The sequence below is a fragment of the Hylobates moloch genome, unplaced genomic scaffold (assembly GCF_009828535.3).
Source record: "Hylobates moloch isolate HMO894 unplaced genomic scaffold, HMol_V3 SCAFFOLD_15, whole genome shotgun sequence".
Taxonomy (NCBI): domain Eukaryota; kingdom Metazoa; phylum Chordata; class Mammalia; order Primates; family Hylobatidae; genus Hylobates; species Hylobates moloch.
In genome coordinates this window covers 52989665-53001925 of record NW_026652290.1, presented here as the reverse complement: position 1 = coordinate 53001925, position 12261 = coordinate 52989665, and the positions used below count along the sequence as shown (strand labels likewise).

The 12261-nt window shown below is 53.2% G+C and overlaps 1 protein-coding gene across 15 annotated transcripts in view; it reads left to right on the top strand.

Annotated features, from left to right (window-relative positions):
* The window catches only part of DYSF (dysferlin), a 234630-nt gene that overhangs the window by 150496 nt on the left and 71873 nt on the right, over positions 1–12261 (top strand). For 14 of the 15 annotated variants that reach the window (XM_032176991.2, XM_032176986.2, XM_032176988.2 and 11 more), the window contains 4 exons: positions 5959–6060; positions 6179–6340; positions 7356–7521; positions 8050–8126. In XM_032176991.2, the coding sequence (XP_032032882.1) occupies positions 5959–6060; positions 6179–6340; positions 7356–7521; positions 8050–8126 (507 nt within the window). Of the gene's footprint in view, positions 1–3274; positions 3317–5958; positions 6061–6178; positions 6341–7355; positions 7522–8049; positions 8127–12261 lie in introns of all 15 variants that reach the window. The other variant, XM_032176975.2, reaches the window with a different exon arrangement.

Here is a 12261-nt window from a genome sequence, read left to right as displayed (position 1 = left end):
CAAGGGGAATGAGTTCAAAGAAACTGCAATTTTAGATTTCCTGAGAACTGGAGAATGTGTGCATGCACGTGTGAGTGTGTGCGAGTATGTACACTCTCGAGGGCACACACATGCACGCACACACAGCAGCAGAGGTGATCGTGGGTCCCTGAATGCCCAGGGCCCCCTAGGATACAGAACATGTATAGAAGAAGACCCATGGGGCTTGCGGTCCTGACCATTTCGGGGAGGTGGGGAGGGGAGGGGGCGTGGTTTAGAGTATTACCCTTGCTTCTGCTGCTTTTCTCCTGCTGGGGCAGGGGATGCCCTGGTGGGAGGGATTGTATGCTTTGTGGCTGATTTTACTGCCAGCTCAGGGGTGGGGGCCACTGGATACCACTCCATCCACCCATCCAGGCTGCAGGGTATATGGCTTTTACTTTGAGATGTACCTGGGGTACTCTTCTGTACCCCCAAATCCACTGGAAGGAAAAATTTGGTGTTTTGCAATCAGGAAAATAAAGCTAGTGGTCCCCCATCCCCCATTCCTCCCCCAAGGCCTTAATTTAAAACACTGTTTTTCCTGGGAAGTGTAATTAGAGCAACATGTTGTTCCTAACGAGCTGGGTGGGGCAGGCAGACAATGGAGCCCTCCCAGCCTGCCTGGCTGCCCCCTGCCTGGAGCTCCCCAAGGAACCAGGATGTGACTGCAGAGTCTTCTGTCCCTTGCTGGGTGAGGTGAGGGTCCATAGGCTACTGGTGACTGGGCTGACCCAGGAGGCTTGCCAACACTTCTCTTGCCCTGGGAGCGACTCCTGTCTAACGTGGTGGCCCCTAGACTGGGCTGGGGGAGCCCCTTTCATGGCTCAGGGCCTTGGTTCTTTGTGCTAAACTGGCCAGCGGGACAGGTAGACTGAAGTGGGCTTGAGGATGGCTTCAGCTCTGGTAGGGGAGAGAGCTTCACTTGTTCCTGGGGTCCTTTTGGTCTGGGCTGGCTTGATCAACATCCTGCACACCTGTAGAACCCATCTCTGCAGCTGTCCCTGGCCTGCCCTGCATTTGAGGGAGTAAGATGGGAGCTGGTCAAATATGGCTTCCTCCAATTAGGCTTATCAGAGTCCACCATCACCCATAGGACAGTGAATCAGGATGTTCTGGTGGCACTTCTAGTCTACACCCCATCTGCCCAGCAGTGCTGAGAGGCTTCCCAGTTGCAGTGAGGGTCACAGCACCCTCACTGAGAATTACTGTCCTGGAGGGGGTGGTGCTGTACCCCTCAAGTGGGCTGGACCAGAAAAAAAAGTTGAAAACCAGGCTCAAGAGCTGGCAGAGGCCTCAGGACTCCTGCCTGTGAGATGATCAGAGATCCCTTAGGACCATGGGAATGGGGTATGTGGAGAAAGGGTCATGTAGACGGGGTTAAGAGAGTCAGAGTCAGGTTATGAGACATTTCTGGAGCGTCTTGGGGAGATTTTCTAGAGACCTTGAATTAGGCCCTAAAAATGGGTTAGATTCAGTTGGCGGTAAAGAAAGCCCACTGAACTAGAGGGAGTAATGAACAGGCCCGGGGAGGACCCGGGGTCAGGCTGGAGCAGGCATGGGTGCTAGGAAGGAGGAGAGTGTGTGCTGGATTCATTCCTTTATCCTCCCATCCACCCACTCTTCTGTCTTCACCTTCCCTCTTCCCCTTCAGTTATCCATTCATAATCATTTATTTATTGGAAGGGGGAATTCATCTATGGTCCCTGTGTACAGAATTGCTGGTTTAACCAAGGACAGAATCAAATGAACACGTGGAGATAGCACGGGTGATGGATTGATGTGTCTTTCTATGGGAATAAGTGTAAGTTGCTATGGGAGCTACGGGAGTACTTAAGCTTGGGGCACCAGGGAAGATTTAAATGGACACCTGCCATCTGAATAGGAAGTACAGAAGGAGTGGGGATAGAAGTGCATTTCAGACAGAGGGACCACTGAGCTCCAAGCCTCAAAGCTAAAAGAGCATGGTGCCTCCTGCAACCTGCTAGCATTCAGAAGGGCAGGGGTTGCGTGTATCCCAGGAGGTGGTTCATCACTACTTGGGGTCATCAAGGGGAAATTTTTCTCATGAGAGACATGCCCAGAAAGGCAGCAGGAGCTGGAAGATTAGGGGCCTTGTGGAGGCTACTTTGAAGAGTCTGCACTTCATCCTGAGCAGATGGGAAGACATTGGAGGACTTGAAAAGGAGAGTGACATTATTAGAAAGCCCGCCTTGGCTGCAGATTGTAGCACGCGTGGGCTATTGGGAGAGGGTGTCCAAACCAAGTGAAAGGGGGATGCTGGTGAATCCAGGCGAGAGAGGGTGGTGGCTTGCACTGAGCAAAGGAGATGGGTGGGCGGGCGTGAGAGATGTTCAGGAGACAAGATCACCAGTGTTTGGTGATCAGTCAGGCAGGGCGATGAGGGGCAGGAGGAGCCAAGGGTGGCATGGGAGCTCTTGGCTTGGTTGTCTAGATGGTGGGGTCAGATTTGAAGAGAGCAGGTTCTGAGGGGGAAGATGAAGAATCCAGTTTTGGACAAGTTCAGTGTGAGAGGCCAGTAGGACACATTAATGAACTAAACAGTAAGATATTGGGGCTTAGCAGAGATGTTTGGGAACAGAAAGTCTAGGAGAGGGCTAAGGAGCAGATCAGGGCTTGGTGGAGAAAGATGGGAAGGCTGCAGAGGAGGCTCAGCAAACAGGGTGAGGGCCAGCGGTGTGGATCCAGAGAGACTGGGAAGGAGACGAGATCAGCTGGCCAGATGCTGCTGAGGGGGTGAGAGAGAAGAGCCCATGAGTGTCCTCTGGAGACAAATTTCCAGGGAGGGGTGCTGAGGGCAGAAGCAGGGTGCACTGGGCAGCGGATGGTGTGGATGTGAGGGAGGAGAGGTAGTGGGTGGAGACAGGATTAGAGAGAGGAGAGGAGGGAGCCTGCAGAGGGGACACAGAGAGGAGGGTGCGGGTGGATTTGGGAGATGGGGATGTCTTTAAATTGGGAAGGAGAAGATCCAGGAGATAGTGTGAAAAATTGGGGAGGAGCATTCGGATGCATGGTCATAGGATAGGGGGAGCCACAGAGGCAGGCAACCCTGGGAGGTGGCAGGAAATGGCAGGGAAGAAGCATGTCCTGGGACCCCTGGGGACAGCACGGTGGACAGAGGTGGCCTTGGGATGCATGCGGTGGCTTCGTGCTGAGGAAGCTGCCTGGACATACCTCTAACCACTGTCTCTGCCTGTCTCTTCCTTCTGCCTCCGCTGGGCCCGATGCTCCACAGCTGTGTGCTCCTGCCTTCTTCCTCCAGGGCCTTCTCCAAACGGTACTGGAGCTTGACCTTCTCCAGGTTCTTGTTCTCCTGTCCTCAGCAAGCAGGCTCCTGAAGATGGGGAGCCTGGTCCCCAGCCTTTAGAAAGGAATGTCATCACCACGGAGCTCGAGGGAGCCCCGAGGGAGAGACAGACCAAGGAAACGAGGGATGAAGTGGATACTGCCCAGCGTTTGGGGGCCTAGAGAGGAAATATTCTGGGAGGAATGTATTCATGAGTTTTCCTTAGTGATTTTTAAGAGAACAAGTGTATGAGAAAGATTGGTCTTTCTGCCACTCCACTCAGGGGATCCTGGGGCTGTTCCCTCCCTGATGGTTTTTTTTTGGCTCCTCTTCGTCTTGGGTTTTTGGCTCTGGGTCCATATTGGGTTGGGCACTAGCCATAAGGGACCATGAACAGGCCATAAGTGCAACCCTGTCTTTAAAGAGGACACCCTGCTGTGCTGCCACCTGCAGCTGGTGGCCTTGGAGTGCCCAGGGGGGATATTAAACAGGGGGTCCCCATAGCAGCCAGGTCACTGCAGAAGCTGTGCAGGCCCTGCCTCCATCCTCCAAGGGCACCTTTCATGTGGACTGTGACATGCATAGCAGTCCCTGGAGCTGTGCACTGCAGCAGCCCTGTCCATCACCCCTCCCTATCAGGCAGTCAGCAATGCAGGTGCTTCCTGCATCATGTCACCTGCATTGTGGGTCTGGAGGAAAATGATAAGTTTTTTTTTGCTTTATGCCCTGGTGACTCAGAGATAGTAATAAAGCCAGTGTTGCCCTGAAAGATGATTCTGATGGCTCGGCTCTCTTGAAGTCACCCTGGGAAGATCAACACCAACACCAATGGCAAAAACAATGGTACTAACAACAATTCTAGTAATAGTTATAGTCATGGCCATTTACTAAGCGCCTCCTGTGTGCCAGGCGCTCTTCAGATTTGTTTTCTCATTTAATTCTCAGAGCAGCTTATCTCAGATCTTCATCTGAGAATACTGAGTCACTGAAGTTGAGTAATCTGCCCAAGGTCTAACGGTGAGGAGGTGGCAGAGCTGGAACTAGAGTTGTGGTCTGATTCTAGGACTAAGCTTCCAACTGCTGTAGGTCAGGGGAAACATGGTGTCATCAGGGCATCACTGCACAGGAGCGTGGCTTGGGTTGGCTGAGAAGTAACTCATGGAGGTGGGGGAAGCTGATATCTTTCTCTGCTTTGACTGCTCCCACCATCTATGGCGGAGCGTCTGTATATGGATGTACCATCCTTGCAGAAGGAACCCAACACAAGTCACTTGGAGAATGAATCCAATGATTTCATTGTTTAATAAATGAGATTACATGAGGCAAGCTCTGTAGAGTGTCCATCACAGTCCTTTTAATTATAGTTAACATTTCCTAAGTGTCAGGCCCTCCACGTATGGATGTGCAGGTTGGGCACTGCACAAGGATACTGTGTCTAAGGGGCTGCATTTCTAGCACAGGCACCATATACTTGTATTTATTATAACAATTTCCCAATAGGTGGCAGTAAAGTGTCTTGTTCTAATAAACTCAGAAAATATGATATGATGATTTTCTGACATGGAAGTAAAGAGTCTTAAGCACATCTTTCTCTAATCGTCACAAAGGCACCACATGGGCTAATAGTCCTGTTGAAGGTTTACATGAAGCTCCAAATGTTATACAGGTATTAACTTCCTTAACCCTCACCCTAACCTTTAGAGGTTGACAACTTTTGCTAACCATTTTATAGATGAAAACATTCAGCTATAGGAGGTGAAATAATTTATTTAATGTCATACGTAGTGGCGCTAGGACTCACACCTGTGTTCTTAACTGCTGTTATTGGTGGTTAACTATCTAAGGCAGTACCTGCCTCCCTTGCCCCACCTTGCTTCCTCATGTAGTTCTTTGTGATCGTTGAGGATTCCTGCCCAACTCTTTCTGGCAAACCCTTAGTAGGCCAGAATTGACACACACTTGCTCGTGTCTGTAGTGGAGAGAGACCCTCCCCAGCAGTGTGCTTTGGTGCTCTGGGGAGCCCCTTCTCCCATTGGTCAATTGTTCTCCTCTTTCTGGCTCATAGTACAAGTATTCTGTCCTCACAGGGGACAGGTATGAGAGGTGGGGTTTGGGACTGGAAGGTGTCTGGGGGTGGGGATGGGGGTGGGGAGGAAATACCAGGGCAGATGATAATCCGGAAAGGTCTGAGCCAGAAGGCAGGAGAACCAGGCTGGGAGGCAGGCACGTGGTCCTCTCTGGGACTGAGAGGGGCTGAAGTGGATCTGCCAGGATGGAACAGGCAGTGTGTGTACGCATGTGCTGTTTGTGTTTCAGGGGGGGCAGACCCGAAGCAGCTCAGGGGGCATCAGAGCCTGCATTATGGGAGGAGGGGTGACTTGGGATTCAGTTGAAACAAGGTGACCTGAACCCTGGGTGAAGGTGCTGGAATTGTGGTGCTGGAGAAGATGGTGCCTGGCTGAAACTGACTTAGCGTTTTCGTTTCTGCCTCCCTGTTTGTCCACTTCTGTCTTTCCTTCTCTGTTTCTCCCTGCACTTGGCATTTCTTTCTGCCCTATCTGTCCTTTTCTCTTGTCTTTTTGCCTTGGTCTTCCTCCCACCTTTGTCTCCATTCTACCTGCTGTCCACTGCAGTCTGAGGACACAGACCTGCCCTACCCACCACCCCAGAGGGAGGCCAACATCTACATGGTTCCTCAGAACATCAAGCCAGCACTTCAGCGTACCGCCATCGAGGTGAGCCGGCCGGGCCTGGGCGTGGAGGCTGGGAGCAGCCTGCCCTTCCCCTTCCTGGCCCCAGCCTTTGCTGGGGCCCGGGGCCTTCCGAGCTACTCTCCTCATTCTGTGTGCTTAGATCCTGGCATGGGGCCTGCGGAACATGAAGAGTTACCAGCTGGCCAACATCTCCTCCCCCAGCCTCGTGGTAGAGTGTGGGGGCCAGACGGTGCAGTCCTGTGTCATCAGGAACCTCCGGAAGAACCCCAACTTTGACATCTGCACCCTCTTCATGGAAGTGGTGAGCCCCACCTCCCTACTGTCCCCTTCCAGAGTCCTGGGGCTAGAAGTTCTACATGTCCCTGAGCAGCCTGGGGCTTGTTCTCCAATTCCCCGCGGAATCCAGGGTAGGACCCTTCACTTTCCTGTGAACATGGAGAGAAATGCTCATACCCTCCTCACTGGAAGGGTTCAGGCCTCTGAGTAGGACAAACGGGGCCAACCTGCTCCTCCTATACCCAGATCCTAGATCAGCGAAAGTCCCAAGGAGACATCCCCTGGCTGTTTTCCCTCTGGGACAGGTTTCAGTCCGCTGGAGCGCCCTCAGGGACCTGCTAGGGCTTGGCTTCCCAGGATTCCTCCAAACCTTTTCTGACCATGTCCTCCTTCAGCCTGGGCCCCCTCAAAGGAGCTCACCCCCACAGTCCTCAGGCCCTCCAGGCCTCTCCAGCTCTCTGGGATGCCTAGACCTAGTGACTGGAGTAAGGCAGATCTGAGGAAAAGAAAATGGTTTGCAAGATGAAAGCACTGTAGAAATTCCAGGCCCAGTGACTGTCAACAGAAGCCTCCTCTTGGCCGAGCCAAAGCCGCCCCTGAAGGAGAGCATATAAATTATTTCAAGTTGTGTTCAAAGTGCTTTTGGGGTGTGTGGGGGGAAGAATCTGGGTCTGTAAGCCAACTCTTGAGTATCCACTTTGGGGGGGCCGTCTGCAAGAAATGTTGAGTCCCGGGCCAACTCCCCTCGCCCGCTCCCCAGCCAGTGAGGGAGCACAGCCTTGTTTTCACTTCAGGCTGAACGGGTTGTATTTGGAAGCTAAAGCTGTGGGGGGAAAGCCAGCCTCTGCATGCAGCATTCAAGGGGCCGACAGAAAAGGTGTGTGGCTTCGCTCGACTGCCTAGCTCTGGGCCAGCCATCATTTTGGATTTCTGGCTATGGGGATTATCTGAGGATTATAGTCATTTTCTGCTCTTTGGGCTTGACCTGGAGACTTCCCAGAGAGGGATTCAGGCCAGTGCATTCTTCCTCCTCCACCCAGATGCTGCCCAGGGAGGAGCTCTACTGCCCCCCCATCACCATCAAGGTCATTGATAACCGCCAGTTTGGCCGCCGGCCTGTGGTGGGCCAGTGTACCATCCGCTCCCTGGAGAGCTTCCTGTGCGACCCCTACTCGGCGGAGAGTCCATGCCCACAGGGTGGCCCAGGTAGGGGAAGGGGAGATGACGGGCAGGTCAGGAAAGGGGGGACCTCAGGGCCAAGCTACCCTTCCTAGTTGAGATGCATCCTGAAGCCCTTCTCTTATGGAGACCTGAATGAGAAGTGGTTTCTGCTCTGCTAGACCACAGGGTGGAGACCTTCCTTAGGGCGGAGCCTAGCTCTGGTTGGGGGGCACCAGGAGCAGGTGACTGTACACCCGTTGGAGCTGAGGGGCGAGGGCTCAAAGTGGGCCCAGGGGGAGGGAGAGAGAGGGCAGGGAGACAGTGATGCGGGGAGGGAGGAAAGAAATGTGAGGAGAAGAAGACAGAAGTGGGAGACAGAGCATGTGAAGGAGGATGGGAGAGATGGAGATGAGAGAGGGACTTATTGGGAAGGAGGAAGAGAGAGATACCGACTGAGAGATGTGGAGAGACTGCAGGGTCTTGTCTTGGTCCCTTGGTTGAGCCCTGGGGCTGGTGAGGGGCGAGCCTTTTGAGAGAGCCCCTCTCAGGCCTGGATGGCTCCCTCCTCTGCAGACGATGTGAGCCTGCTTAGTCCTGGGGAAGACGTGCTCATCGACATTGATGACAAGGAGCCCCTCATCCCCATCCAGGTAGGATGGGCATCCTCCAGGGAGGCCTGGGTCACCTTTCCCCTTCATTCCTCATTTCTTCCCACCCCCTTCTCCCCCACCCTTCATTATCACACAGCCTCTATACACATCCCCTTCTGGGCTCCAGTGGCTGGACGCTGTCCAGTAGAGAGACCCAGATGCGAGCTTTCAGTCTGGCTGAGGGGAATGGGGTGTGCTCATCTGGGCAAGACTCAATCCCTTTTCTTGGACGCATATGTGAAAAATAGCCCCTCTACCCCGGGGGCCATGGTGAGGGCTTTCTCCTGGAGATCACCAGAAAATCAGGGTGAGGAGCAAATGAGAGAAAGACGACAGGGGAGGGAGTGAGTGGACCATCTCTGGGGTCCTCCAGCCCCATCTCCCTACCTGGGACAGGCCCCTTCTTAGGGGGAAGGTTATTCTATGGGCTTGTGCTTGGTGGCTCCTTGGAGACAGCTTAGAAAGAGGAGGCTGTGTCCAAGCCAAGAGTCCATCTCGCCCCATTCCTCCATCTGCAGGGAAAAGGAGGAAGGAGGCAGGAAGGGGCCTTATTCTAAGGTCTCCAGCCCTGGGGGAGGTAGGAGTCATCCTTTTGCTGCATACTCAGCAACTGAGGGCCAGCCGGTGATGCAGATGCCAATGCCACAGAGCGTGGCAGGAGGTCTGTGGCATCTTGTGCTGAGGGGCAGCGCTCCCCCCACTGTGGGCCATGGAGTGGCTCTGGATTCTGTAGGGCTGAGCGCATCTGGTCCTTCCCACAGTAGACATGGAGAAAGGTCTCACTGTGAGCACCAGCCTTGAACTCACCATCTGTTTCAGGTTGTCACCCTCTTCTCTGGGCTTTGCAAGATACTGGTCATACCCCTAGCACCCTGGGGCTCCTAGAACTTCTGGGCCACCCAGAGGCGGAGCCTCCAGGCCTGTGTAGACAACACCTGTGTCCTCGGGCCTTGCTGCAGCTGTAGTTTCACTGATGCTAAAAGTCCTCAGAAGCCCTGCGTTCCATCTCTCCAGCCTCTGTGGCTCTCCAGGGCTCTGCCCTGCCAGCCTTTCTGCTGGGAAGACCTCCTGCCCCCTGTCCCTTGGCCAACTCTTGATCATTCTTTAAGACTTAGCTTAGGCATGGTCACTTCTTTGGGGGAGTCTTTCCTGGCTCCTCCTCTTCTCCTGTGAGACTTGCCTATCTTTGGGTCACTGTGCTGCTCTAGGGCCTGCTCGTCTCTGTCAATGTTAGCATATTCCCCAGGCTAAGCTCAGGGGAGCAACTGCGGCTCCTTCCTCTTTGTATTCTCAATGCTCACCACAATGCCTCGCTTAGCAGAGGTGTTAATGAAAGTCTGTCTGTCTGGGCAAGTGGGTAGATGGGCGCATGGGTTGATGGATGGATGGATGGATTTTCTGGCTACTGTCTGTATGGATCTGAGGAGGAATCTCTCTCTTGGCTGGGGAAACCCAAATGGAAATTTCAGATGTCCCTACGTGAAATTTAGCTAAACTCAGTGCTAGTGCCTCTGGCCTGCTTGGGTGTTTATAGCTGAATTAGGCAGATAATTTGCCCCAAACTCTGGCTGCCTGCTCCTGGCTCCTGTTTCCCGGCTGCTCCATGGGCTTGTCTGAGATTGTGCAGGGAAGTGCAGGGCCTGCCCAGCAGGATTTCCGTTCTGTGTGTGCTGCCCTCAAAATGTCTACACACTCGGATGGGGAGGGACTATTTTAGGTCCTGCTGGCCACAAGCACAGCCAGAGGCAGACGATGAGGAGGCCCAGCCTGGCCATCCTCCCGGTGTTGACATGAGGGAACTGGGGCTGGGGTCTGAGCCAGAGCCAGGCCTGTGCTGTTTGCGGGAGCACACGGCCACTCTGGCTAGAGCTGCCGGCCAGACCAGCAGCACTGGCGGGAGCTGGGATGGGGCTCCTGGAGGTGTCCCCACCTGGGGAGGGGCTGGGCCTCCCCTGGCCTGGGAATGGGGAGGAGGAGGAAATGACACTGGCTTGCTCTGATGGGGGAGGCTTGGACCTTGCCCTCATAGAGCTCCCTGTCTGATGAAGGAAACAAAACTCTGTTCTCAAGAGCCTCGAACCCAGCAGGGAGACCAGTTCTGTTCTGCAGGGAGCCCTGGCCCTCTGGGGAAGCCCCTTTTCTGGTATCTGACTTTGTTCCATGTTTTTCTCTGAGATCGACTGCTCTGATTTGGCTGATCCAGGAAATCTTTCACTCGCTCGCCTCTCCTCCCTGTCCCTGGCACTCTGGAGGACAGGCGCTCCAAGGCCAACCCAGGAGGCAGCTGACCCTGGGTGCAGTTCCAATGGTTTGCTAGATAACTATGGCTGGGCTCTCTTCCTCTCCCTCTTCCCCCAATGCAGATAGCATGAAGGGCCCTGGCTTCTGGGGACAGGAGGGACGAGAGGTCTGGCAGAATTTGGATTTTGGCTGGCTCCTGTCTGCCCCACCGGTGTTTCTCAGCAGCCTGTTCCATCCTCACAGTTGATGCAGCCCTGGCTGGTGCTGGATGTGTTCACTGTGTCCTGGCTGTGGTCCTAGGACCCCTCCTAGCTCAAACCTGCTCTTGCCAGAGTTACCCTTGCATCTTGGTCCTTTCCTGTCTCTTTCCTCAGTGACACCTTCTGTCTGCTCCGGAAGCCTTCTTACCAGCATCTGCCCAGGTCCTGGGATGAGCTGGCCACACATTTAGAACATGTCACCAGAGACCCTTGCCTGATGTTCAGGTCATGGGCTGGCACTCAACACGGAGCATTTCTCAGGTTTCTAGAAATGTTTTGGTTTGTGTCGAGAGTGGCCAGTTCTGGAGGTGACTCAAAAAGTGTATAAGGCAGGTCTGTGCTCAGCATCCCAGGGCTCGCAGATCAGTGTCTGTCTCTAGGGGTAAGGGGGGTGCCTGGCCTCTTTAAACTGTTCTCCGTGGTGATGAGGATTGGGATGAGAAATATTCAAATGTATTAACTCCACCACTTGTTCTTGGTCTGTGCAGCCATCCTATGTGTAGACTTTAGAGTGGCAGACTAGGGGTGGGGGTGGTGTGTGCACATGAGTGAGCATGAGAGGTGCGGATAGGAGCAGGTGTGTGCAAGAGCTCCCATGGGTGCTGGCCAGAGGTGTGTCTAGGCTTGGTGGTGGCGTTACAGGAATTGTGGCCTTGACTTTGAACTTTCTGAGGGCAGGCCTGGGTGTGTCCTCACACAGGGAGAGCAGAAGTATCCTATTCCATCTAGTTCTCTGCTTTAGAAAACGATATATTCATTTTTTTCAGATAATAAAATGATACGTGTTCATTATATAAAATTTGGAAAATATAGAAAAATAATGAAAAAATAGGCATTACCTCCAACCAAACACACAATTCGAATGCACTGCTCCCAACATTTCATTCTCATTCTTTCCTCTTCTTTCTAGGTTTCTCTTTCTGTCTCTGATTCTGTCTCTGACTTCATTTCTACCTTTAAAATAAAATTAAGGCCTTTGTTCACTAGTTATTGTTTTTTTTTTTATTAAGGCAGTTCTTGGTGTTATGATTATGATCAGGGGAAGAAAAACAATGTTCAGGAACACACAGAGAGCCTGCCACCCCCTGTCCATTTCCTATAGAGGGTCTCAAAGCTCCAAATAGAGGCTGTGCCCCCAGAAATCGCACCTTTGAGGCACTGAGATGCCCCCAGAGCCAGCTGGGCATGGCAAGGGCGGCTCTTGCTTAGCATTCCGAGACAGCACACTTAGGTAGAGGGGCTCCTGTTCAAGTCCTCCGAGAAGGAGAATTTTGGGAGGTGGGAATATGTGAGTGTTGAAGAATTAGAGAAATAACTTTTAGGAAGTTCCGACTCTGGTCACAAAGAGACAAGGGATGAGGGGGTGTCCAGAAGATCTCAAATGAGTGATGTCAAAGTGAGGAGATGTTTCATTAACAAGGAGACCAAGCTCTTGGAGTCTCCTGGCCCTGCAAGTTCACCATAGGCTAAGCAACCAGGGAAGCTTCTCTGGGGAGGCGGCCTCTGAGGCGGGTGGGTGAACAGGGGAGGACAGGGAGGCTTTCCTGGCAGGCAGAAGGGCTCGGGCAAAGGCTTGGAAGTGGGACTCTGTGTGTATGTTTTATGTGACAAAGGGGTACGTGTGTGTATGTATG